The sequence below is a fragment of the Simochromis diagramma genome, unplaced genomic scaffold (assembly GCF_900408965.1).
Source record: "Simochromis diagramma unplaced genomic scaffold, fSimDia1.1 OVJJ01000304.1, whole genome shotgun sequence".
Classification (NCBI taxonomy): Eukaryota; Metazoa; Chordata; class Actinopteri; order Cichliformes; family Cichlidae; genus Simochromis; species Simochromis diagramma.
Genome location: NW_024387030.1, coordinates 1,541,895 through 1,569,566, shown reverse-complemented (window position 1 = coordinate 1,569,566; position 27,672 = coordinate 1,541,895). Strand labels below are relative to the sequence as shown.

The following is a 27,672-nucleotide window of genomic DNA, read 5'->3' as shown; positions in this document are numbered from 1 at the left end:
AATTTTTTTAAAAAAATTAAAAAATAAAACAGAAGCATTAAGGCTATGATTGGTTTCCCCACTTATGCTTTTGAATTCCCTTTTAAGTGTTTTTCTTCAAAAATTGTTTTTTGTTGAGTTTTTTGGTTTGTTTGTTTGTCTTTTTAAGGAACAGAAAGATGTTTATGCTGTACTTCTGAATACTTGCAAGTAGAAAGTTTGCTTTTTTTAATCTCAACTAATGGGCCATTTAAAAGTCCCTGCTGTGAAAATTACTTTTAAACAGGTGTGTCTTTGAGGTTGAGCTGTTGCATTTCTTAATTTCCTTCAAATTTCAGTGTTTAGACAGATTTGCTTTAGATAAAAATTAAGATGATGTTTGGCTGTCTACTTTTTGCCTTAGCAAAGGTTATTTATCATGCACCACGTGAACTATGTTTCTGTTTTTTGTATATGTGTACATCTTACTGTCTTTAAATGCTTTGTGGATATTTAAAATATGAAATACAGTTTGAAATGATTAGTGGACCCGCTACAATAGCAAATACCTTTTAAGTGGAGTAGTGACAATGACTAGTGCAATGATTAGTACACGGATTTATAGACATTGAAGGTTTGCTGGTATTAATAACAATAAATAAATTGATGTAATTATAAATGAACATTTAAAGGATAGCGGCGACTCTGACACCAGTGTTGTTAAGATTTATGAGGCCATTTTATTGTTCCGTTTAATGTATTAGTCTCGTTAAATCAAAGACTCCTTAAAGATTGACTTTTACTTGGACAGCAGACATTATGGTAACTAAAATGCAATCAAGAATAAAACGAGCCTTGCCACTAGACAAAACCCTAAAATGTCTCCATCACAGCACTATCAGGTTATAGAGTGATCCCTCTTAAGAAGAATAATTTCATATTCAGAATTAACTTTTTTAATCTTGCTTTTCTTGATTATTTTTAGAGGCCTTTTCGTCCATAGTGGTGAATCCTAAAAATTTAGATTGATAATCCACGTTCCCAGTAGCAAAACTCTGCCAAACACCAAAATGCAAGATATATTAATTTTGCATTGTTATTGTTGCATTGTCAGCATCAAATCTTCCCGTTCTGAATTAATTAATTAATTGATTAATGATGCAAAGTAAATCAATCAATTCACTATTCTCAGTGTGGTTGAGTGCCTTGAAATTAAAATAAATCAACTTGAAATAATAAAGAAGTCAGAGTTCCTGGTAATAACTATAGCACTCCAAAAACTGGAGCCTAATAACCTCTGCTTAAGTAAAATATCACGTTCGGATGCTGTGAAAATCCTTACCAAAATTAAATTGCTGCATTCAATCAAAGATGATTAAAACAGCAACTTAAATATGTGAGGTGGGCTTAAAAGAGTGAACAGAACACACAGAAAATACTGTATTAAACTTGTTAAATATGTATCGTGTTTACAAGTAAATATTGGATTATTTAAAGGGTATTAAAGATTTATGGGATAAAAAGCCACATGTGCTTGATAATTTCCGTCTTACATTTTACTCTCTATGTCATTTTTATAGGGAAATCATGTTGAAATATGCATGACAAAGTAAAAGACAAAACCATGGCACTTGACTATGATGATCAAAGGATGTTTGTTTCCAGTGGTTAATGAGGTCTTCTTCCAGTTTCTGTGTTCTGTCAAAAGTTTGAGGGCTGTTTTTCCCATTAATTCTCCACTGATTAATTTTGTTGTTATAAATTAAAGGTGATCAGCTGTTATCTTCTTGATTGCTTTTGATGCCAAAATAACAATTTCACTGACATTCTGCAGAGTTAGACGGTGACTGTGATTATTATGTTGTGTTATTATGATTACTAATATATATAATATAACAAGATGTATTTTAGAAAATACATTTTTTAAATAAATAAATGTTTTTTACTTCTCAAAAGCATTACAATATGTTTGAGGATTCAATTTGCAATATTTTAATATTTACATGTTTAAATATAATATTTTGTTCTGCCTATGAAATTGAGGTATTTTGTGAATGCACTGCATTCTAGTACAAATTGGTTCCAACAAATAAGATCAGCTGGTCAACAGAACAGTCAGTTCTGGTGTAGAAATAAATCACTTTGTCTATATTGATTTTTTTGTGTGTGTCTGTTTGTTTAATTGTCCTGCACTTCTGATAGCTTTCACCAATAATTCAACACACTGTTCCAGCAGGCAACAAATCAAGCTCAGCTGCAATCTTGGCAGATCAGCTCATCTGAGTGTCAGCTCACATCAGCTAATGGCTCAGCCAACACTTTACACATCCAGTTTGTGCTATTTTTAAGTTACTCGAGCCTGTCTGCACATTTGTTAGCTGCTTTGCAACCCACCTCCCCCTCACGTCCTTCTTTAATGCTGTTTCTGACTAAATCAATGTCATACCAGTTGTCACTGGAGTCTACTGTGCTTGGTCTGGGTCTGGAGAAACAGCAGCGTTCTTTCGACTGTAGTGATCCTGTTACAACACAAATTGTTTTATACAAATTGTTATTACACATAACCCTGTTTTACAAAAAGGAAGGAAGCCTAAAGAAAATGAGAAGCTAATACAGTTAACAAAATTTACATTTAAAAAAACTGTGTCCTGTCTCACATCCCATCTACCTTTTCACACTATCTGAACTGTTTTTATGTTTTAGTTGTAGCTTAGAGGGCAGAGGAGTTAGTGTTTGCCACACAGCAAACTGGAGTAATGAACAAATGCAATGTTTTTCTTTAACTTTGTTAAAGAAAAACACACAAACGCACATTTTGAAATAAGAATAAAGTCACTCAAATTGAATTGCAAGTGTTTTCTATCCGTGTTATTCCATTGGCATCTTTTCTGCATGCCCCTGTACACCCCCTCCATATCAGCCTCTGTTGCATAGTCAGAATAAGCCATTTCCTTTTTAAACCATGTAGCCCAGGAAAAAAAAATCAAAACAAAACTGTGGTTTGCTTTGTACTCCCACGCATGATGTTTTTTTTTTTTTTTTTTGTTCTTTTACGCACATTAAACTTCACACTGAGTTGCACCCAGAATGGGCAGCATGCCTGTGAACATTTCATGTTCACTTATTCAGATTTGTGTTATTTTTTACTCACATTATTTTCATTCTTATTAAAAGGAGAGGATGCATCGTGTGTGTACCATGTTTACACTTGGTGTTTTAAAGCATTAGGTCTTCATCCGGTTAGTCGTATTATTAATCATTCATTATTGAATATTTTTGGTCCAGTTTTGCATTCAAATCTGTCTGTCATACATGCGAGCTCTGTGCAGTCCAGAAACAGCACTGTTTTTAAAGACAGTGAAAGCTTTAAGTGCAATTGGGATGTTTCTGCATAAGAGAGCAGAGAGCTATTGGTGTTATGTGCACTATAAGGTAACCTACAATAAAATCAGTATGATTAACATTTAGTTGACAAAGACAAACAGACACTGTATAGACATATAATTCCACTCACATGTTTAATAACTCTTTCACGCTATAACCAGAAAATGCTCTAGAGTACACTTTTATTCAACCACCAAACAAAGTCAACTTTTAATGGTGAAATTAAAAACCAATGGAAATCACAGTATGAGTGAGGTTTGTTTTTCGCATTTGTCCCAAAATAATGTTTAAAAATCTTCTTTTTCTTGCTTCTTCTTCCAAATCCCTGAAGAAAAAAACAGAGTGATTCATCTTTTTACACTTTCTATAGTGGTTCATGATGATTACTAAAAAGCAGTTTTGCCTGGGGGAAGGAGGAGGTTATGTGATTAGTCTGGTTTGCTTGGTAGCTAGATTACTCAGGCTGTTTGAGTGGATTTACATGTCATTATACTAGAAGTGGGGCTTGGCCCAACTTAGAAAGATTAACTTTTGTATTCCTGCGTTTCATCCAGATCCAGATTTGGATGCTGAAGTTTTTAAACAGGTTGTTCACCATTACAAGACTGGAATGTTTGTGGCACTGGACTGCAGGATATTGCCTTATAGTACATTTAAAGATAATAATACGGTGGAAAAAGGAGAAGAAACCCAACACAATACACATGCCATCTCGGTCAAGTAAGTAATTTTTGTGTGATGTAGAGGGAATTTTCAGCCCTGCCAGTGAATCGCAGTCCCTGATTGCAATTTTACTGATGTCGTCCCCTTTCACCATAACAGCACACCAGATTTAAATTTGAAATCACTGCTGCAGTAAACAGTTTTATTGAAGAAACCACCAACAATACACTATCACAAGATAGCTTTTTATCAGCATGCAGAACATACTTTAACACCATTTTGCTACTGTGGAAGCTGTGTCACCGTGTTGATCAGATGAATGGGCTGTAAATTAAAATGTTTGTCAGTCAAATTGTTGGGACCCCAGAAATCCTGTGCTGGCCCTGGGTAAATGCATTATGTTATAAGAGGATTTGGCAGAGAATACAATCTGAATTGTTTGTTTTCCTCCTTCTCTCAGGCCTTTAGCTGCAATTTTATTATCTGAGGGAATTCTGTTCTCTCCAACAGTTGGATTTGGTATGCTATGTCAACAAGAGCCTCCGTTGATTGAATCGGTAACTGCACAGAGAGAGAGAGGGAGAAAATTGTTTACCAGCTTGATTCAATGATACAGAATAGAACTTTCACTTTGGATTGAAATGTTTCTTGCTTCTGTGTTTTGGGGCTTGTCTTCCTCATCGCAGGGGCAGCAATCAAGTACCAGTTTAGAGGCACTGCAGATTAAGCTGGTGTCACTGAGGTTGAGCTTCACGGATAAATAAGAAATTGCCTACAAGAAACTCCGTTTGCAAAGAATAATAGGTCAAGTAGAGCACTAGTGGTAGTGTGGGTTAAAATCAAAGTGTATAGATTGGTGGTTACTGAAAAGTTCTTTCTAGTTATAGAGTCTTTCAGTTGTTTTAGGAATGAGGGTTGTTTTTCCATTATGAATAGCTCTTGAGAAAAGTTGTAATTTTCATAAAGTTATTATAATTTTCATTTTCATGAAGTCTTAAATGTTAGATTTTGACATATATATTTTATTCTTGGACTCTCCTAGATGAATAAAATTCTAATGAGGAATAGTTTACATTTTAAAATCGTGTTTACATGCAAAGTTATTACGATCATGGATAAGAAAACAGTACAAAAAGTACAACTTTGATTAAAAAATAAATAAATAAAGCAAGTTTCTAGTGTCATGGCTTGATCTTGGATATATTCCTATACCTATTAGCTACTAACAGATAAAAGCATACATGCTGCAGTTGATAATTAGTGTTTTTAAAAAGACTTGATAACAAGTTTTCTACCCCGACGCTGACAACATTGAATGCACAACAATCACATCAGTATGTTTGTTTATGATGCCTCAAGCAGCTCTCGGGCCGTCAGTACGCAATTTAATAATGAAATATACTGAAAGAAAAACAAACAGAGTAAAAGGACTGTTGGATCACAGTTCTTATCTTATAATTGCAGGTTATCTTTCAAGAGAACTAACTTTATCTTTGTTATGATTTAACATTGTCAGGCCAAATAAGAGTTGTGTTCACTGCTCCATGTTTAAACATGCAATTGCTGCTGATTTAGAGAGCATATAATGCTAATTATGCTAATTTACAAACACAGGATTTCTAGTCTTGGACATACTAGATTAGCTTTGCATGATTTATATTCATGGATCCAGGCATTTTTTTCACCCGGCTCATTTTAAATATTAGCATCCAGCAGTGGAACAACATATGTAACAAACAAACACAAATCTTGCCTAATGCTTTGTCTTGTGATGTTTTAATGTTTTTTTTTCTCAATATAAGCAGTTGAGTAATCCCATCTGCTTAATACCCCGTCAATGATGATGTTGCACTATGCAAATTTGGAAGACAGTCAGAGGAAGCGAATATTGTGATGCTTTAAATAAGACTATCAAACTCTGTTAGGCAGCAGTATTTAGGGGTAAAGCTAAAGCTGAACTCTACTAACCGAATTACAGTCTTTGCTTTGCACTTTGCCATTATAATTTGTGCCCTGCCAGTAATTGCTCCCAAGCAGGTATTTCTCCATCTTATTAGAACTGGGAAAGAAGAGTTAATAGTTTTCTGCCTTCGGGCCCAAAACCCTTCCAGGCTAAGTCTTAAAACCTTTATATCAGTTTGCTGTTGGGTGTGTAGAAAATGCATTCAGTCCACATTGCCTGAAACTTGTTGTAAGCATTCATACTGTCCTTGCCAAATTGTCTGGACTCTCTGTGTAAGAAGCATTCAAATGTGGAAAGCAGAGCAAATGAGGCTTAACTGGAGCACTCCAATGTGAAGGCCTTCAAATTATCCAGTTTTTTTCAACAGCCCCATGGGATAGGGGAAGGCATTTGTTATCAGAGAAGGATAATTCTGTAGGCACTACCACCACCCACTATGACCTCTCTAATAAACATAAAGTAGAATTATTCCCTTGCTGACAAGGACAGAAAAAGCTTTGAAAAAGTATCCGCCATTAATACCAGAAATACAAAGTTTGAGGGTTTAGAAATATTTAAAAGTGTATTTCAGCTTCTCCACTATTTCTATGTCAGCAGCCAAATTGTAGCATGTTTGTGCCCATTTCCCCTGCTTTCTGCAAAACGTTTGATTCCCTTGACTTGCATCCTTCCAATAAAGCAGCGTTTGGATGGCACTGGGGTCGATTTGACTGACTCACCAGAGACTTATTCAACTACAGCCATTGTTCACCTGCTATAAATGTGGCTGTGCCTCAAGGTTCCAGCAGAACATTGCTGGCTAAGCAGCATTGTTTTAGTGAGGATAAATTACTAAGTAAAAGCTTCTAGTGAAGATAGACTCTCTCCGTGTGAAATGAAGGTTTCCAAGGTTTTTTAAAAACCTTTTTTAGAGTAAGCCATCACACCAGATTTACAAAGGGAAATGCTTTGGATGGATACATGAGTAGATGATGGAAGGAGATCATATTTATTGTTGAATCCATATTAGAAATTATTGGCATTAACAGAACGGTGAATGTAAGGAGACAAAGATAAGAGAGGGGATGATACCTTTCTTATCCATAGTCAATCGTGTACTACACTATGACTCAGAAGAAGCAGTACTGCATTTTTGAAAGGCATGCTCCACCTTCTGCTGTGCCTCTTTATAGACAAGGAGTCATACTGCAGCACGATAATGAGCCAAAACGCACCTCAAAGATCAACAAGTACCAACTGACAATTACTTTCTTCCACAGTCACCTCAAACGCCACTGAACACTTATAATAACTGAGAAACCTAAACATCCTCACATGACTACACATTCTTTAGAATGCTTGTGAATAGTGCAGCGATAACTTTCGTTTTCAGGTTTGAACGAAAGTGGCATCGGTGCACTTCCAGACAAACAAAAGCAAACTAGAAACATCTTGACTTGTGGCGTCAGATGTTTGGGTGCCACCTAATTGCAGATTCATACAGTTTGTACCATTTGGCATTTAGTTAAGACTAAATAAGCTAGATTTAGGCTTTGAAATCACTTTTAAAGATTTTAAGAAACATCTGTTCTGTTAATGTGTTCCAATACAAAAGCTGTGTACAGGGTGGGCCATTTATATGGATACACTGTAATAACATGGGAATGGTTGGTGATATTAAAGTCCTGTTTGTGGCACATTAGTATATGTGAGGGGGCAAACTCCTCAAGATGGGTGGTGACCATGGTGGCCATTTAGAAGTCGGCCATCTTGGATACAACTTTTGTTTTTTCAATAGGAAGAGGGCCATGTGACACATCAAACTTATTGGTAATGTCACAAGAAAAACAATGGTGTGCTTGGTTTCAACGTAACTTTATTCTTTCGTGAGTTATTTACAAGTTTCTCTTTGTTCACAGCCATTGACATGTCGAAGAGTTTAACACGTGAGAAGCGGATTGAAATTGTGTTGATATCTGGTGAAAGCAGTAACCGGGTCATTGCAGCAGATTTCAATGCAAGACACCCTGTGAGACCACCCATCTCCCATGCTACAGTTAGCAAACTGCTTGCTAAGTTTCGTGAAACTGGTTCAGTGTTGGATTTGCCAAAATGTGGATGCAAGAAAACTGTCACTAATGAAGAAACATCAGTGGCTGTCCTAGCTTCATTCAGCAAGAGCCCACAGCGTAGCACTCGCCGCATGTCACTGGAGAGTGGCATTAGTCGAACATCCCTTCGGCGGATATTAGCTACTCACAAATGGCACCCTTACAAACTCCAGCTACTGCAGCATCTCAACGAGGATGACCCAGATCGGCGCACAGAATTTGCAGAATGGGCAAAACAAAAATTGGAACAGGACCCTCAGTTCACGCAGAAGATTTTGTTCAGTGATGAGGCAAACTTTTATGTGAATGGTGAAGTTAACAAACAAAACCACCGCTATTGGTCTGACACTAACCCACATTTGATGGATCCCTCCAAGACTGTTGGACCAACAAAAGTGATGGTTTGGTGTGTTACAACGATAGTGGGTCCATTCTTCATCAATGGTAACCTCAAGGCCACTGGATATTTGAAATTGCTACATGATGATGTGTTTCCCTCTTTATGCACTGAAGCTGGCACGTTCCCTGAGTTTTTCCAGCAAGATGGTGCACCACCACATTATGGGTGCCAGGTCCGAGCATTCCTAGCTGAACAGTTTCCTGGAAAGTGGATTGGTCGTCGTGGGCCAGTTGAATGGCCCCCAAGGTCTCCCGATCTGACCCACTTAGACTTTTATCTTTGGGGTCATCTAAAGGCAATTGTCTATGGTGTGAAGATACGAGATGTGCAGCACCTGAAACTACAGATACTGGATGCCTGTGCTGGCATTTCTCCTGCGGTGTTGCTATCAGTGTGTGAAGAGTGGGAGAAGAGGGTTGCATTGACAATCCAACACAATGGGCAGCACATTGAAGACATTTTATAAGTGTTCAGAAACTTGTAAATAACTCACAAAAGAATAAAGTTACGTTGAAACCAAGCACACCATTTTTTTTCTTGTGACATTACCAATAAGTTTGATGTGTCACATGGCCCTCTTCCTATTGAAAAAAACAAAAGTTGCATCCAAGATGGCCGACTTCTAAATGGCCACCATGGTCACCACCCATCTTGAGGAGTTTGCCCCCTCACATATACTAATGTGCCACAAACAGGACTTTAATATCACCAACCATTCCCATGTTATTACAGTGTATCCATATAAATGGCCCACCCTGTAGATGACTAATAGCAAAAAGCTGTTTAAGTTCAGTGTCTAACCAACGCAGAGAGACACATGTGACCCCGTTGGAGAAGCATGTTTCAATAACCCTGGGAAGCAACTAGTGCCACTATCTAGGGATTGAAGTACTACCTAGATAATGAAACAATAAAAAATAAATAAAATGAAGGGCACATACTACAGTACTTTTAAAAAAAATCCAGATGTATTTCTGCAACTCTTCCTGATACACGAAACAGAATAAACAGCTAAATAAAGGCAAATTGACCTTGAATACTTTGTGTGAACAACAGAAAATCAGTTATTTCTTCTTATTTAAGATTTTTGGTTTGAATTTTTTTAATAATCTCCTCATTAACAATACTTTACTTAACTGAGCCTGTTAAAAATGGATTTTCTTCCTTTTAAGTTGAGTTTCTTTGTGCCACTTTGCCACACACACACACACACACAACGTTGTGCTTCTGATCAACTTCTTCCTTGAGTGAGCTTAATAGAAAGTGAAATGGAATATCAAAGCTATAAAAAAATCTCTTTGATTTTTTTTCCTTTTCCCCCCTGCTTGACTTTTTTGTGCACAGGGTGTCACTGAGAGCTTATTTTCAAAGCAGCTTTATTTTATTAATTTTCTTCAAGGGCTAGATTCAGATGTGGCCTTAAAACTATCTCGTTCTACTTCCCATAAATCATCTCGATACATGCTACAACATCATATCATGGATGCAAGATTCCATATCGTTTTCAAGCTTTTGTACTCGTGCTTTTAGTCAATCTCTAGTCTTGGTTTTACACTTGTTTGCTTTTCCTCTCTCCCTCAGGTGAGTTTCTCTGGGTGAACGGTTCAGCGTTTGGAGGCCCCTGGGTGCTCAGTCCTTGGCTATGGGGGGGACAAGGTCCTTGTAGCCTGGACATGGCTGTGTTCTTCCACCCCAGGCAAAGTGGGCAGTACACTGTTTGGCTTATAATGCGAGACAAGTCCCCTCTCTCCCTCTTCTCAACCGACACTCTCCCGCGCATCACAGGGTAAGCCCATTTCTATACAACTACAATTGGGCAGAAGTGTTAGGATTCTTTTCTCTGTGGTTAATTAAATTTTTGTTGATGATTTGAGGGAATTAGAAACCACCAAAATGTGTTTTACTATGGAGTTCAAAAAGCTGAGATGAAATATCTTCATTCAAGACAATGTGTGCTTGTTTTTTGTCTGACATCTCTTCTGTATCTATGAAGCGCCTTGAGGCGACTTATGTTGTGATTTGGCGCTATATAAATAAAATTGAATTGAATTGAATTGAATTGAATTATCAGGACATTTTATTTTGGAGCATTTACTTATTTTAAAGATTTATTTTTGCGTCTGTGTTTATTCATTCATAAGATTTAGAACTTGTTGCGCTTGCTGTTTCAACACTGACAGGTACAAAACTGCTTTGTTGATGTTTTTCTCTTTTCTAGCATATTACCCTTTCACATGTAAACAATGGACACACCTTAATGGAAAAAAAAACAAATGTGATAATCTGGCCAGTTATATAGAAAAGTGAAATTCCCCCTGGTACTTTAGTGTATTTAAACTGAATATTGGTCCATTTTATCAAAGGAAGGTTAGGCAGTACAACTGCATTTCTTTGTTTTAAGCACAATGTTAGAGCAGGCGAGAGGGATATATTTACCAGGTTTATGTATTTTAGCAAGAGTTTTAAATTTGATATTATGCTGTGTTAACCTTGAGTTTGTTCTGTTATATTTACAGTTGCATGGTTAATGCTGCATTTTATTTATCTGCATGTAGGCCTAGTAAAGATGTGACACCATTAGTGCAGTGGGTTACTGCTACAGTGACAGTACATAGTGATGTTTAGAGTGACTTTATGATCTTTGTAAAACTAAAGATTTGTGAATGGAAACCATTCAGAGTTTGTCTTCATTACATTTTTCACAGGTATCATAACCGCGATGAATGCTGGGTATATTTCACAGCACATATTTGTACTCACAGTAGGCACAAATGCCTTGTAATATTAACATTTCTTCAAATACATTGTAAACAATGGATGAGTGTAAGTGAACCATCACAGGCCCACATTTTCAAATGGGCCTGGCAACATTGCGTATAACTGTGAGAAAGCATGGTACACAGTGATCACTCTGGTCAAGAGATCAAGACTTGGATTTTTCCTGTCACAGATCATTTTCTTCCTTCTTTTCTTCTTCTTCTAGTTTTTAAGACCTGTTTTTTGCAGTGCAGTTTGTTACTACCATGTGTAATTTACTTTTGCAGCAGTCAAAGTTAATGCGTTAGTATTATCTTATGGTGCGAGTAATCCTTAATTAACACCAGGTCTGTGGCCCTCTCACGCTGCCTTTTCAATGAAGGCTTTTCTGAGATCTGCGTTTCACACTGAGAGCAACAGGGCGACAGAGGCCATAACAATACCCGCTTCACCACTTAATACTTGGTATGTGTGGTCATATCCATGGGTGGCTTTATTAACATAACTGTTCTTTTTAGGGAAAGTGTCTGTAGGATGTGGTAATACAAAGAGCTGAGCTCACCTTGCCTCTATGAAGTGGTTTCTTGGTGCTTGTGTGTCTAATCTCTTAAGGGGACTGGGATCATATGAATATCATGCTATATGCATCCCTCCAGCTTTGGCTGCACGTGAATGGGAGTGTGCATTAACATGTGTGTGTGTGTCTCCTTAAGGGAGCAAAGCAGGGATGTGCTCATTACATGTGTGACAGATTAGGCTGTGCGTTGTGTGCGCTCTCATTTGTAGTCAGAGACTGCCATCCTCCCACACCATCCCTGCCATTGTACACTCGCTCAGCTAAACTCCCCACATTTCTGCTCTGATGGGAAGACTCTTATTATAAAAAAAAAATAAGAGAGGGTTAAAATAAAGCAAGAAGAGCCACCCACAAACATCGGAAGAGTCAGTCAGGTTACTAATTGCAAATCTGTGCCTTTGCCTTTGAATTTTAATGCTGTGTTTTGACATGTTTGCCCAATTTGGTTGTCTGGGCATTTAGCACAAGGTTAGTCAAGTAGGAAACAAAAAAAATCCCTGTACACATTAGTCATTTACCAGGGTCTTTCTAACTGCAAGGTAGCTTGAATCTTATTAGGCTTCATTATTCATTTTTTATTCATTTTTTACATTTCCCTGAAGCTGGAGACATTCAGCTCAGAATACAATAATGGATTCTACATTAAAATGCAGGTTTAACATACAGGGAAAAAAGAAACAAAAATGAATGTACTAATGTCCATCTCATCCTAAATGCCAAGGCTTCAAAAGTAATTATTTCCATGCTAATTTGGGCATGAAGTAGCATATATATATATATATATATATATATATATATATATATATATATATATATATGTGTGTGTGTGTGTGTGTATGTATGTATGTATGTATATATATATATGTATGTATATATATATACATATATATGTATGTATGTGCGCTCTTCTGGACAGAGACCTCCGATGTTGTTCCTGGGATCTGCTGGAGCCACCTGCCTAGTTTGGGAGTCACACCGAGTGTTCCGATTACCACTGGGACCACTGTTACCTTTACCCTCCACATTATCTCGAGCTCTTCTCTGAGCCCTTGGTATATATAAATTTACCCAGCACGCCCCTGCGGGCGGTTTATCCTTCAAGCTCGGGTCCTCTACCAGAGGCCTGGGAGCTTGAGGGTCCTGCGCAGTATCTTAGCTGTTCCCAGGACTGCGCTCTTCTGGATAGAGATCTCCGATGTTATTCCCGGGATCTGCTGGAGCCACTCACCTAGCTTGGGAGTCACCGCACCTAGTGCTCCGATTACCACGGGGACCACCGTTACCTTCACCCTCCACATCCTCTCGAGCTCTTCTCTGAGCCCTTGGTATTTCTCCAGCTTCTCGTGTTCCTTCTTCCTGATATTGCTGTCATTCGGAACCGCTACATCGATCACTACGGCCGTCTTCTTCTGTTTGTCTACCACCACTAGATATATACGCCCTGCCCGTGATCAGGTACCCTGCTCGGGTAATAGGCTGGCCAAAGGAGGAGATAGAAGCCACTGACATAAAGACAAGAAAGCTCCTTACCATGCATGGAGGGTTTCACCCCAAGTCCAGCACCCTGAGGCTGTACGCTAAGTGGAAGGAAGGGGGCTGGGGACTGGTGAGTGTCAGCACCACAGTCCAGGATGAGACAACGAACATCCAAGAAAATAAATAAATAAATAAATAAATAAATAAATAAATAAATATATATATATATATATATATATATATATATATATATATATATATATATATATATATTAGAGATGGACCGATCCGATATTACGTATCGGTATCGGTCTGATACTGACCTAAATTACTGGATCGGATATCGGAGAAAAATAAAAAATGTAATCCGATCCATTAAATATCACGAAAGCACCTCACAAAACTTGCAACGCGCTGTAACTCACCTCAGAATGTTAGCACGTCGGAGCAGTATGCATCACGTGATAGAGCGGCTGTGGCATGCGGGACCTGTCGGTGGTCTGGATAGCATTTGGAGCTTTGCTAGCAACCCGGCATTTCATCTCCGACAAAGTTATCCCGAGAGAAGTAAAGCAAGTGTGTAAGTCCATCTCTGAATGTTTGTAAAGCATTCCTGCTTTAAGCTTAACAAGCGATATATGGAGCGACTGTCTCTTCTTGCTGCTACTTCAATCATGAAACTGCTTAATGATCAGCTGATCGGCTTTTCTGTCACGAGTCCGTCTCTGTTGTTTGTTTTTGGCCCACTTTGCACCAGAAAGAGGAAACCAGCGGCTGAACAACAGCAGCACGTTTAAGCTTGATCAGTTGTTGTTAGAATTTATTTAATATTACTTTCTACACCAGGATCTTTTTCTACGTAGCTGACGCTGGTAACTGTGCAGGGGCGGATCTAGCAAAGTTTAGCCAGGGGGGCCGATAGGGCATGAACAGGGAAAAGGGGGCACAAAGACATACTTTTCTTTCTTATTCTCATTTAAAATGTCTAGCTTTTAATAAATAATTATCTGACACCCAAAGTTTTAATTTGATGTAAAATGAATAGAAGTCAATTACTGTATATAGTGACTATTAAGTCTAATATATATACCCTAGTAAGCTATAGTACTTTTTCCTTTGGAAAGGTACCATCTGTGCAGTCTGCAGTTTTTTTGAAGAAAGATGTTGAATCTACTTAATATTTCTTGAAAAAGAATTGATTTCTGTGCATTTTTTTTCACACTGCATCAAATTAAGGTTGATTACGTTGATTACGCATCATGAGGTGGAGCGTGAGGGGTGGTTCCCTATTTTTTATTTATTTATTTTTGTTGTTGCTGGGAGTTGGAACCCTATTAGTTAGGTTGCTTAATATTTACGCTAAGTACTCTTTAAAATACCAGAATAGGGAGGATGGTGTAGGTTTAAGTTAAGTATTAGATTGATCAGTATTGCTGAACTATGAAATTTTTTTTTTTTGCATACAGGTATAACAGAATAGCTTTAGTGTAGTTGTTGTTTTAAACTTGAGTATGAACTTATACAAAATGCAGCAAGATATTTAAAAAAACAGTTTTGTTGATTAAAAAACACTATATCGGATTCATATCGGTATCGGCAGATATCCAAATTTATGATATCGGTATCGGACATAAAAAAGTGGTATCGTGCCATCTCTAATATATATATATATATATATATGTATTTATGTATTTATATATATGTATTTATGTATGTATATATATATATATATATATATATATATATATATATATATATATATATATATATGTGTGTGTGTGTGTGTGTGTATATATATGTGTGTGTGTGTGTGTATAGTGAGAGAGAGAGAGAGAGAGAGATATTCAGCAGAATGAGCGATTGTAAACATACAGTGAAAGCAGTGATAGCGCTTTTCAGCCAATATCTTTGTTTGGCTGACCCAGTCAAACAAAGATACAGCAAACAAGATCTGAAGGTAGTGGTGTGCGATACTGCATATTTGGGTATCTATCTGATATCAAGTAAATACGGGCTAGTATCGCCGATACGATACTAATACTTTTCAATAAATAAGGTGGATGCGTCATTGTATTGCTAAATCTCAATTACTTTTCATGACCTTAAGTGTTTTTTGTGATGTTTCCTTTTTTTATTATTAAATAATTAAAACCAGGACATAAATAGGATAAAGTTTATCATTGAATTGAAAATGCTTTATTATTAATTTTTTTTTTAGAAAAATCTTAAATAAAGAGTGCACGCAAACCAGTAAACAAATTAAAACAAACAAGTACTGTTGAGAAACTATAATAAAAAAATGACAATTAAAATTCTCAACAACAAAAAAAAAACTGGTGAAAATATAAATAATATGTAAACAACTTAACTTAACAATGCCCAAAGCGTCTAAGTCACGTCTAAGTCACGTCACGTGACGGTGCAACATCTAAACACAAGAGGGGGAGGGGGAGCAAAGTGTGCCTGCTCTGTCCGGCCCATGAACTTTCTATATATTATTAACTATATTAACATGCTCATACTGAAGCCAGGACTTTATATAGACTTTAACCTCCATTGTTTGATTTCAAAATAAGTGTTCAAGGACTGAGGCAAAAAATGTCACTGTCCATGTCCATGCTAGTTTCTTGTCTCTAAACTTAGTTTCAGTTTTCAGTGTATATTCAAACCCCTGGGGTTCATAGTGTTCTACACATTAGTATTAATGCTTCAGAACAACTAAAATTTGATTGTGGAGATTGTGCTCAGGATCGTGCTTTTTGGGGAGGAAAAACAAAGTCAGGCCATGCAGCAACATCATAATGAATAGCCATGTGTTATGCACGGTGTCACTTGAGACACTGGCTGTGACTTTGTTCTGTATCCAGTATCTTATTCTTGTCATGTGATTAACTGATCCTTCCTGTGTACTTCTTTAAAGAACAATTAAACCCTTATCCATTGTTTAGAGCTTCACAAATGCCACAAAAGGCCAAATCATTAAAATAACATAACATAACTTCACTGACCCTCCAAAACTACACTTTTATTTCTGAAAAATTGGGACCTAGAAATTAATAATATCACACATAACAAGTAGATAGTCCTTACACTGTGCAGTCAGCATTTTTCTCAATTAATTAGTCGTTTGAAGAGTCAAACTAAAGGATAAAAGAATACATTTTTAAGCTTATGCAACTTCTGCATGTAGCAATATTTTGTTGCAGTGACAAACTCCAACACAATCACACAAGTTTTGCTCCAGCCTTCACCCAAGGAGAGAGTGCTTGCTTTGAAAGTCCTGCAAGCTGCTTGACCGTCTGAGTTTCATTAATGTTGCATCACATCTGATGGTGTTGTCCAAGCACATGAAATCTTTGAAAATGAAATCTTTTTGTATAATACTTTATCCACTTCAAGTTTGTTTCGCAGTGTAAAAATAAATGTATGGACATTTTTTTGTAGAAAAAATGAAAAAAGTATACCAATTATGGAAGAATGAAAAATTAACCACCTTAAGAGAAAGAGCCAAATAAGTCGTTACCGTGGGTCGGAGGGCTTTTTGCACGTAATTACTGTAGCACTCTCTATCCAGTTTAGCGCTAATTGTGAAACACTGATGGAACAGCACAGCATTGTTGACTGAGGTGTATTTTTGCAAACACTGAGTGACAACAAAGTCAGGGAAAGAGACAGCCTAAACTTACCAAACAGATTGATGAAGGTTTGCAAATAATTGCTGTCTACTTTATAAATGCAGATAGATTTCTAAGACATTGCAATAAATCTGAGTCAGCCTACACTGATGAGCCCAATTCATTGCAATGATTGTCTTTGCAAGAGAGGAATCCACTTAAATGGCTGCTATCTGGCTGTATTCTGGTTATATTCTTATACAAAAACAAGGTTGCCAACATCATGTTGACACTGTGCACCAATGGTGACGCAGTGTGAAATTAGGTCCTTTTTCTGATTAATTGAATAAAGTGAACATTTGGCTAACTGAAAGGACATACAATAAAACAACGATGAAGGAACAAAGCACACAGAACAGAACATAGGTGGCAGTTTTCTGAGTGACTCGTAGCTCAGGAAGATTTTTTTTCTCACTAGTATGTAAGTGGAATTATAAAGTTATAGTTTTTTATGGTTTCCATCAACCTCCTGCCTCAGATTTCTTAACATTGTATTTTCACAGCATCAGTTCCAGAACAGCTGTCTTCATGTATATGAGAGCTACAGGATGTGTGTTTTCTGGCCAATATTTATTCAGACTGTAATGTCCTCATGTTGATATGTTTCTCCACATGAACTCTGTAGAAGTACAGTCTTTGCACATGCCTGCAAGAAAAGGGCCGTGTGTATACCAATCTCTTACACTGCATTATTACTACAAGTACCCAGTGGCCTCAATTGCAAGTGCATTAATATCTTGCTTAATGAAAGGAGGATAGGGCAGGACAGTGTGGAAAAACGGTTGATATAGGTTAAATCACCGCAGTAAAGTAGGATCATCATAAAAGTGATTGATAGGTAATGTAATGTGGGGGAAGGAAGCATCAAAGGAGGCAAATGTTAATGGTAATTTTGATGTACAATAGGAATATTATGGGGAGTGCTATATAATATAATCATTCCTCATACATAAGGTAGGATGTTAACGTTTATTACAGCAGTAGCGTTTGAAAAAATCCTTTTTGGTCTACACATTGATCTGGACAAAAGTCTTCAGCTACCCCTCATTTCTTTATATTTTGTTTCCAAGGAGACTGACCTGTTTTTAAAGCGGTCTTGAGCAGTTGTTCTCCAGGTTTTCTGAAGGGTATTTAAAGTTTTCCTTCGGACATTGGCCTCTTTTTCACTCATTTTCAGTCCAGTCCACTCTGGTTGTATTTAGAGGATTTTTTTTTATCATTCAAACATAAAAAAGGCCCCTAATTCTGATGGCTGAACCGGTGTTGAGTCTGCATGTAACAGACAAGTCAGCAAAGAACTGATTTCAAATTTGATCTTTCAGCACTTTATTAGTATGGTTAGGTATCTGATTAAAAAAAACCATAATTTATTCCCATTTCTTTAGTTGAATCTATGCACCAATAAGCTGATTCCCAAAGAACTATTGAAAAGTTGTCTCATGGTGTGCATTGTGTCATTTAAAAACTCTGATGGAACTGGAAAAAGGAGGCTTATCTAAATCTAAAAGTACTAAAAGTCATCTCCTTGAGAAATGTGAACAAATCCAGCAAATACAGTGGGGCAAAAAAGTATTTAGTCAGCCACCGATTGTGCAAGTTCCCCCACTTAAAATGATGACAGAGGTCAGTAATTTGCACCAGAGGTACACTTCAACTGTGAGAGACAGAATGTGAAAAAAAAATCCATAAATTCACATGGTAGGATTTGTAAAGAATTTATTCGTAAATTAGGGTGGAAAATAAGTATTTGGTCACCTCAAACAAGGAAAATCTCTGGCTCTCACAGACCTGTAACGTCTTCTGTAAGAAGCTTTTCTGTCCCCCACTCGTTACCTGTATGAATGGCACCTGTTTGAACTCATCATCTGTATAAAAGACACCTGTCCACAGCCTCAAACAGTCAGACTCCAAACTCCACCATGGCCAAGACCAAAGAGCTTTCGAAGGACACCAGGAAAAGTATTGTAGACCTGCACCAGACTGGGAAGAGTGAATCTACAATAGGCAAGCAGCTTGGTGTGTAAAAATCAACTGTGGGAGCAATCATCAGAAAATGGAAGACATACAAGACCACTGATAATCTCCCTCGATCTGGGGCTCCACGCAAGATCTCATCCCGTGGGGTCAAAATGATCATGAGAACGGTGAGCAAAGACCCCAGAACCACACGGGGGGACCTGGTGAATGACCTGCAGAGAGCTGGGACCAAAGTAACAAAGGTCACCATCAGTAACACACTACAACGGCAGGGAATCAAATCCCGCAGTGCCAGACGTGTTCCGCTGCTGAAGCCAGTGCATGTCCAGGCCTGTCTGAAGTTTGCCAGAGAGCACATGGATGATACAGCAGAGGATTGGGAGAATGTCATGTGGTCAGATGAAACCAAAGTAGAACTTTTTGGTATAAACTCAACTCGTCGTGTTTGGAGGAAGAAGAATACTGAGTTGCATCCCAAGAACACCATACCTACTGTGAAGCATGGGGGTGGAAACATCATGCTATGGGGCTGTTTTCCTGCCAAGGGGACAGGACGACTGATCCGTGTTAAGGACAGAATGAATGGGGCCATGTATCGTGAGATTTTGAGCCAAAACCTCCTTCCATCAGTGAGAACTTTGAAGATGAAACGAGGCTGGGTCTTCCAACATGACAATGATCCAAAACACACTGCCCGGGCAACAAAGGAGTGGCTCCGTAAGAAGCATTTGAAAGTCCTGGAGTGGCCTAGCCAGTCTCCAGACCTCAACCCCATAGAAAATCTGTGGCGGGAGTTGAAAGTCCGTGTTGCTCAGCGACAGCCCCAAAACATCACTGCTCTCGAGAAGATCTGCATGGAGGAATGGGCCAAAATACCAGCTACTGTGTGTGCAAACCTGGTAAAGACCTATAGTAAACGTTTGACCTCTGTTATTGCCAACAAAGGTTATGTTACAAAGTATTGGGTTGTATTTTTGTTATTGACCAAATACTTATTTTCCACCCTGATTTACGAATAAATTCTTTACAAATCCTACCATGTAGATTCATGGATTTTTTTTTTTTCACATTCTGTTTCTCACAGTTGAAGTGTACCTCTGGTGCAAATTACTGACCTCTGTCATCATTTTAAGTGGGGGAACTTGCACAATCGGTGGCTGACTAAATACTTTTTTGCCCCACTGTATCTTGTGTGGCAGCTCTACCACTTACAGGTATTTGAGAAAGTGTGTGAACAGCTGAATAAAACAAACCCAACATTAGACACACTCATTCTTGTTCTTCCTCTGACACACACAGTCTGATTCATGGACATTCCTGAAAAATGTGTGGCAGGCAACAAACAAAGCAGCTGATGAGTATTTACCCCAAACTAAACAGTGGCCAGTACATTATTACTCACAGATGTATTTCAGTTATTCTTGTGACATCTGATTACCTTATTACCTTATTTTTGCCCCACTGTACCTGGCATGGGACCTGAGAGATGCAAATTACTGAAAGGCCTTATCACAAAGAGTCTCAATGGAAGGGAGGCTGTTGCAAAGAAGCGATGATATGTCTTAAGAAATGATGAAAAGTTTTAGTTCAGTTAGTGTCTACAGCCATCTGTAAAACACAGTGGAGGGTCTGTCATGGTTTGGGGCTGCATTTCATCCAGTGGTGTAGGGGATTTAGTCAAATTGATGAAACTGTGAACATGTACCATCAAGTAAAGTACCATCAGATTTCGATCCACCGTGCAGTACCATCTGGAACATTCCAGCCTCATGTTTTAGCATGAAAATGATCCTAAAGACATTGTCAATGCAGTAAAAGCATACCAGGAGAGAAAAAGTCACAATGGAACACTATCGTCCATGGATTAGCCTTCCACATGGCCCAGACCTCAATATACTACATATTGACTTTCAAGGTTATTAGAATTGTACAAACTCAGTTTTTGCCTTATATATATTAATTTCCGTGTATGTTTGCAAACATTTTCAATAAGCTGGTCCATTTTCATAACAAAATGAATAGAAATAAGAAATCACTCAATACTTTTGCAGAATAGTACTGTACATCAGTCATGACCACACTTCAGTCATGTTATAGGCAAGTAATGTTGCACATTTTGAAACTGAAAAATCTACAGATTACTGAATGTCATCAGTAATGGAACAGCTTCGGTTTCTACATCAATAAGATGAAGATGCAGATATTTAGTGTGTTATATTTGAGTTCTGATAACTATTTAAACTGGACAATAAAGCAGAGAAGTCCTCTACAGGCTGTTGAAATTGTGTGAGGTTATGCATTGAACATTTTGATATTGTCACTGCTGGAAAGCAAGCTTTACTCCATGCAGCAATATCAGTGCCCTTTTCTGATTTCAAAGGGTTTTGTTTGGGTTTTTTTTACTCAAAAAGAGTTATTTCCTGCCAACCCTGTACTTACCATTTAAAAGAATGATAAATTGAATGAAAACAAACCAAAAGTGTTAAACAGAAAGTGCTCAAACATGACACAAACCACAGACTCCAGGCTGACAAACATGTGACTTACTACAGTCCTTCTCCTGATGTGGACTTTATCACTATCTGTCTAATGTTGCTGTGGATGTCGGGGGATATCACCTTGTCCATATCTCTACGAAGCCATCAGCATCAAACAGAGTGGCAGGATTTCATTCACTAGTATATGCAGTACTGTCTTTACACACATCATCTATAGAGACATCGAATGCAGAGGCTGCTGTTGCTGCACTGCTTCCATGTTGCTCAAACTGTAGACACAATGTGAGCATTACCAGTTGATGCAATCTGTATGTACAATTAAGAGTTTCCATGGTTATAATTGATCAAAGTGTTCCCACACAGCAGAGACAGCTGGCTGGAATCAAAGACATAGCTGTATTTTTATGTCAAATTGAACCAGCTTAAATCCCTGTAAGTGAAAGGGATTATTCTTGCGACTAACTTAATTATTCAATTTACATTCCCATAAATGAAATAAGAAGCAGCCACAACACTGACATCATATGTGTCTGTCTTTGCAGTGGATACACTTAGCGAGTTGAATTATTGCCAACTGCTGCATTACTTAACTTGTAAAATAAAGAAATCAATATAAATTGCATATTAAGTTAGAATGAAGAAAATATGTTTTAACTCCCAGTAGTGATAATACAAAAGCGTAGTCATGACAACTGTTAGTGTATAGTAACCTGTACTGCTTTTTTAATCATAATTTTCAAAGGGGCATGGATTGTTGTCCAAAGTGCATTAAACAGGTTTCATTTGAGTTTGATTGATTAATACCCTTTTGATTTAATAAAGACACTTTGGTGAATAATTAATGTTTCGATTTTTCAAGCTTTTAGGTTTTATCTCAGCTCACTTATTACCAGTGGTTTCAAAACAAATAAATAATATAGAAAAGTAATTGCGTATCATCAGTTCTCCTCTGTAGCGTCACAGTGTTTTTATGCAATGATCTTGGTACCCTTTTATATTTATATTTTACAGTGTTGTGTTTCTGCTGTACAGTAAAAACTCTGTACTGCAATCGTGACATATCCACCCCACAAAGAGTCTCTTACAGCCATGTTTCTGGGTCCTTCAATGAGTGAAGCTAAACTAGAGTGGGAGAGATGGGTAACCTCGAAGCCCTCTCTCTGGCAAAGCAGTGTATCCGTGCCTGGCAGGAATCTCCACTCCTCCACTTAGTGATCACCAAATGCTAACCTCCAGGTCCCGGACTGTAGTTGCCGCAGGGCCACAGCTGATGGGATCTTCATAGCTGTGGATCTGGGAGTTCTGCCAGTGGGAAGGTTACAATTGTTAAAAATTGTTTGGAGAAGAGGAGAAGGCAGCTTAGAGCTGTGATTTTGAACTTTTGGACTAATATGTACCTCGAGACATTATGCACCAATTGTACATAATGTCTCAAGGTCATCAATGGAGCCATAATCTGCCATATGGTTTGTGATATCCTGCTGGACATGTGTACTGCAACATAAAACTCTACTGTTTTCCAGCCGGTGGACTGCCTCTCTATGTAAAATCACTGGCTTTGAAGTAACTGATCTTAGCATCTGACAGTGTATAGTGATCCACATGATGCCATACAATCCATATGATGAACAGTGGAACTTCCATCAGTAAGCAGCAGTTTACAGTGCAGCTGAATGACGGCAGGTTTACAACTATACATGGACGTTTGTAAACAGCATATAAAATGATCATGAAGCAGTTTTATACACCTGATAAACTTGGTAGTTGTAAACAGGTCTGGTATAATTATACACAGGTAAACTGTAGATTAAATAATGGCAATGGTCGTTAGTAATAGGGGTGACCGTGGCTCAGGGGGTTGGGAAGCGCATCTGTAACCGGAAGGACACTTTACCCTACTGCCTACTGGTGTTGGCCAGATGGCGCGATATGGCAGCCTCGCTTCTGTCAGTCTGCCCCAGGGCAACTGTGGCTACAACCGTAGCTGCCTCCACCAGTGTGTGAATGTGAGAGTGAATGAATAGTGGCATTGTAAAGCGCTTTGGGTGCCTTGAAAAGCGCTATATAAATCCAATCTATTATTATTATTATTATTATTATTATTATTATTATAGTGTTATTAAAAAGCCAACAAAGTACAAATTAGACTGTTTTAGTCCGAGTTCTTGATGCCTTTTAAGAGTGAACGTTTTCACAATACCTGACGTGAACTACTTCATTTTAGAATCTAAGTTCAGCTATTACTGTCAGTGGTTCTTTTCTAAGAGTTACAGCTCAAATTAATTCAAATTTTACTGACTAATACTGCTGGCAATCAATCGGGTTTTGCTGGGATGCTTCAAGTTTATTTGGAACTGGTGAAACACTATGTAGTACTCCAGCAACTGGTCACCAAGAGGTTGAGCGTACAACACCCTCAACCTATGGCTGATCGCAGGATGTTTTCACAGGTCGCCTGGTGGGAGACAGTCTGTCTCAGAATAGCTGTGGTCCAACTTAAACTGTTGAAAGTTTGCAAATAATTGCTATCTAATTTACAAAGTCAGTCAAGCTTCCAGCAGATTGCAATCTGTCTGACTCAGTCTGCACTGATGAGTGAAACTCAACTATGAGTGTCTCTTTGCAATACTGGACTTGATTCAACTCGTGCACCACTAGTTTTATCAGGTTATATTCCTATACCAAATACATCTTCCAGAAATGATGTTACTATGTGAATTTCTGCTTTAAATTTTGTCAGGAATTTAAGTACCTAATGAGAATTTCTGTACGTTAATTGTGTTTTTAATTCAATTATTACAGACTGCTTGCCGTTGCTGACTTGACCCCATTTATTACCAAACTGGTAGCGACTAGCAGCAGACTGACACTTAATGCAATTTTATCACCACCTTGATGCACCAAAGTCACTTTGCAAAAGCAGCTGGCTATAAGTAATTGTGTACCTGGTCCCCATTTTTGAAGCAACCATTTCAAAGGCAACACAGTTGGTCACATTGCAGTCTTAAAACATTGTTTTACCTGGTGTGACTGTACTGTATGATTGTGACACATCACATCTTTCATTCCATCCTTTTTTTTAAATCTCCCATTTCCCTTAGATAATAACATGCTCATGCTCTTGGACCATGTGGATTATTAGCCAGCTAGTTGGGTAGTAAGCAAGGAGAAATATTTGAACCAGTCAAAGGATAGCTGATCCAAAACTAGCTAAATCATTAGGACTATTAGAAGTTGAAAAATTGTCTTCCTTGTAATGGGTGCCCAGTGCCAAAATGTTTGAGAACCTCAGGTCTATTCAGCAGCTAATTTACAGACAAAACTGACCTATTTTAAAAAAAGGATGCAACACAAAAACAAAATTACTTTCAGTGGCTGCAAAGACCATTAAATTATGCAAGATTTTTTCATGATACACTTCTCTATGTCACATCAACGCAGTTGGCAAAGTGGATGTGTATTAGTTCTGCAGTTTTTAGCCATAGAAGCCTTGATAAATGGAGCCGTGAACACTACCAAATCAAAGAAAAGAGGAGAAGCTTTGCATTGTGAGTGAGTTCTCAGGCAGCAGCACTAAGAGGGAATTGAAAGGAATACATTTTTGTGTCTTGACATACTCTTTCCCTGTCTTTCTCTGTCTTCCTGATAGCCTTCTTTGCTTTTTTCTCCTGTTTCAAATGTAAATGAGACATGTTATAGCAACAGCCACACAACTGTTCTTGGTGGCTTTTATACGAATTTCCCGAAAAAGGAGGTGGTGGAATTATTTTCACCGACTAAAACATTCTACCTCTCTGTGTCTGCCATTTCCACCACTCCTTTAACTTCATACTAAAATGTCCTTTCAGTGGATTTGACAAAGAAAAGGGAATATAAAAAATAAAAATACAATATATAATTTTTTCTATAGATATTTGGGGCCACTTTTATATTATTCCTTGAGTTTGAATGTTGAGCATGACCTGTGAACACACACGGTGCCAGTGTTGTACCTAGGAAAATAAAAGAATACAGTAATAAAGTAAAGTCAGGTTTATATAAATATCCAACTAAATTGGGGGGAATTTATTGAGGGATCTTTAAAACATTTTTCTACACAGTTTTTGCGATTTGTATCTTCTAGTGTCATCTACACACTTTTTCTCCGTCTCAACAAATTTCATCATGGAGCCTTTGTAGTGTTTTCTTGGCAGTTTCTGGTGGGACTTCATCAAAAGCTTTAGAAATGAAACATTTCAGGCTCATATATGCACTTGTGAAAAGAAAAAAAAGGAGTCTATCCACAGATGAGTTATGTCTTGTCATCATCAGCCTGCATACTTTACAATTTTCTCGCTCTCATGCGCACTCTTTGTATTTTCCCCTTCTTCTCTGCAGACAGGTTACATAAGGAGCTATAGGTTTTATTCCCAGCTCTTCCCACTGTGCTCACAGGCCTTCTGTCTTATCTAAGAATCTCTAATCATATTTTCCCAAAGTTGTCTTGTACATTTCTGACACCCTTTCATAATAGCAGGAGAAGGTGATATTTGGTGGAAAAAGGAAAAAGAAAGGATAAGTGGCCTAGTTTTCATGCCAATACTGAATTTCCGTTTTACCTTTGGCAACAGCACAAGGAAATTTCAAGCCCAGACATTAACTAAAGCTTAGCACCTAAATCACGAAAGCCTCTTCCTGTTTTGCATCAAAGAAAATGCTGAGATAGAGATAGTGTGTCTTCTCCTTGTTTGCCCTCATCTCCTTGTTGGCTTGTTTTGAGAAGAGCACTTTTTTCAGGTGTATTGTGTGCATACAGTGTTAACTCAGGTGAAAAATGTCAACTACTCAGACAGAAAATGTCATGTATAACCTTATTTAAAAATTTAAGATTTAAAAACCAATAAATCATTAATTTTAAAATGTTGCTGTAATTCCTGCAAATAAAGTATCTGGCAAAGGACTCGAATGATCTGATGGTATGGAAAAGGTCACTTGTTAAAACACGAAACATTAAAGTTCAGTCACTGTGAACTTTATCTTCTAAAGTTGTTATGCAGAATTCTTTTATTGTATATACTCTGATGTATTTTGATCCATTGGGTTTGGGACAGTCCTCATTGCACCATTTGTGCAAGTTGTTAATACAACCTATCATGAACAGGACTCTTTCTAAAATGTATAACCTTGTAGAAAGTTGTATTTGATCCTAATCATGATCTTTTTCTAATGCTAATCAAGTCTTTTTGCTGCCTAAAGTTATACTGCCGAACAGTTAAAAAAGCAAATGCTGCATGCATGTTGTATGTCATCACAAGGACTCTTCAAGGGGCGATACAGACAGTAGGAAGGAGCAATAAATTAGTCAAGTAATGATGTTAAAGTGCAGGGCATGTTTGTTTCTTAAGCTCGTGACATATCATTTTGTCGCTTGGTCACCAGTTGATATTCTTGGCTCCAGTTGCCTAGGTAACCCTCTAATATGTCTGGTAACAAATCAAATATCAATCAGTGGTAGCCTGTGCTGCTATTGGTAGTCACTTCTATCGCTCCCTTGAAGTTCAGAAAGGTTTTGCCCATCATTGCTTGAAGTCACGGGATGTCATTGATTTTCTGTGGTCTCCGATTGCCACATTGCATGTGTGGATCCTGTGTGAATGCCCTTTTGGATCCTTTTGGTTTACTTGAATTAAGTAACCGATGAAAGTCTTGGTTTCATAATGGTAATGGTTTCATTAACATCTCTAGGATTCTAACCTTAGAGCCCATAAATACTTTTGCCAAAAATTTGTGACAGTCCATTTAGCAATTGTCCAAACATCTGACAAAAAATGTCAACATTGTGGTGGAGGCAAGGGATCACCAATGATTTCCCGGCTTTGTCCCCGGTGTATTTGTACAAAATTTGACACCTAGTTGTTCAAAAACAATATTTGTTCCATTCAGCAGGTAATAGCTTGTATTTGTATTGTTTCAGTGTGAATTGCAGGCTAAATCTGACAAAAAATAATAATCACAAAGAGCGGCAAATATAACCATAACTGTAGAGAGACACTTGTGAATATTCTTATCTACTAATGTAAATGTATAACTGGTGTCATTTCCAAATCTTTTTTGACACCTACTAAATGTGCGAGAATTTAAATTAATTTGCTTTAGAACTATTGAATAGTTTATCTGAAGCTTCTAGCCTTGGTACCAGGCAACCATTTGTCAAGTGCCACACTCAAGTGTCACTCTATTGGGAAAAACAAACCTGCTGTAGTAATTTCAGAAAAT

At 37.8% G+C, this 27,672-nt stretch overlaps 1 protein-coding gene across 3 annotated transcripts in view; it reads left to right on the top strand.

The window, feature by feature from the left end:
* Positions 1-27,672, top strand: part of LOC120739944 (ALK tyrosine kinase receptor-like) — a 352,648-nt gene that overhangs the window by 225,158 nt on the left and 99,818 nt on the right. For all 3 annotated transcript variants that reach the window (XM_040041948.1, XM_040041947.1, XM_040041949.1), the window contains exon 4: positions 10,040-10,244. In XM_040041948.1, the coding sequence (XP_039897882.1) occupies positions 10,040-10,244 (205 nt within the window). The remainder of the gene's footprint in view (positions 1-10,039; positions 10,245-27,672) is intronic.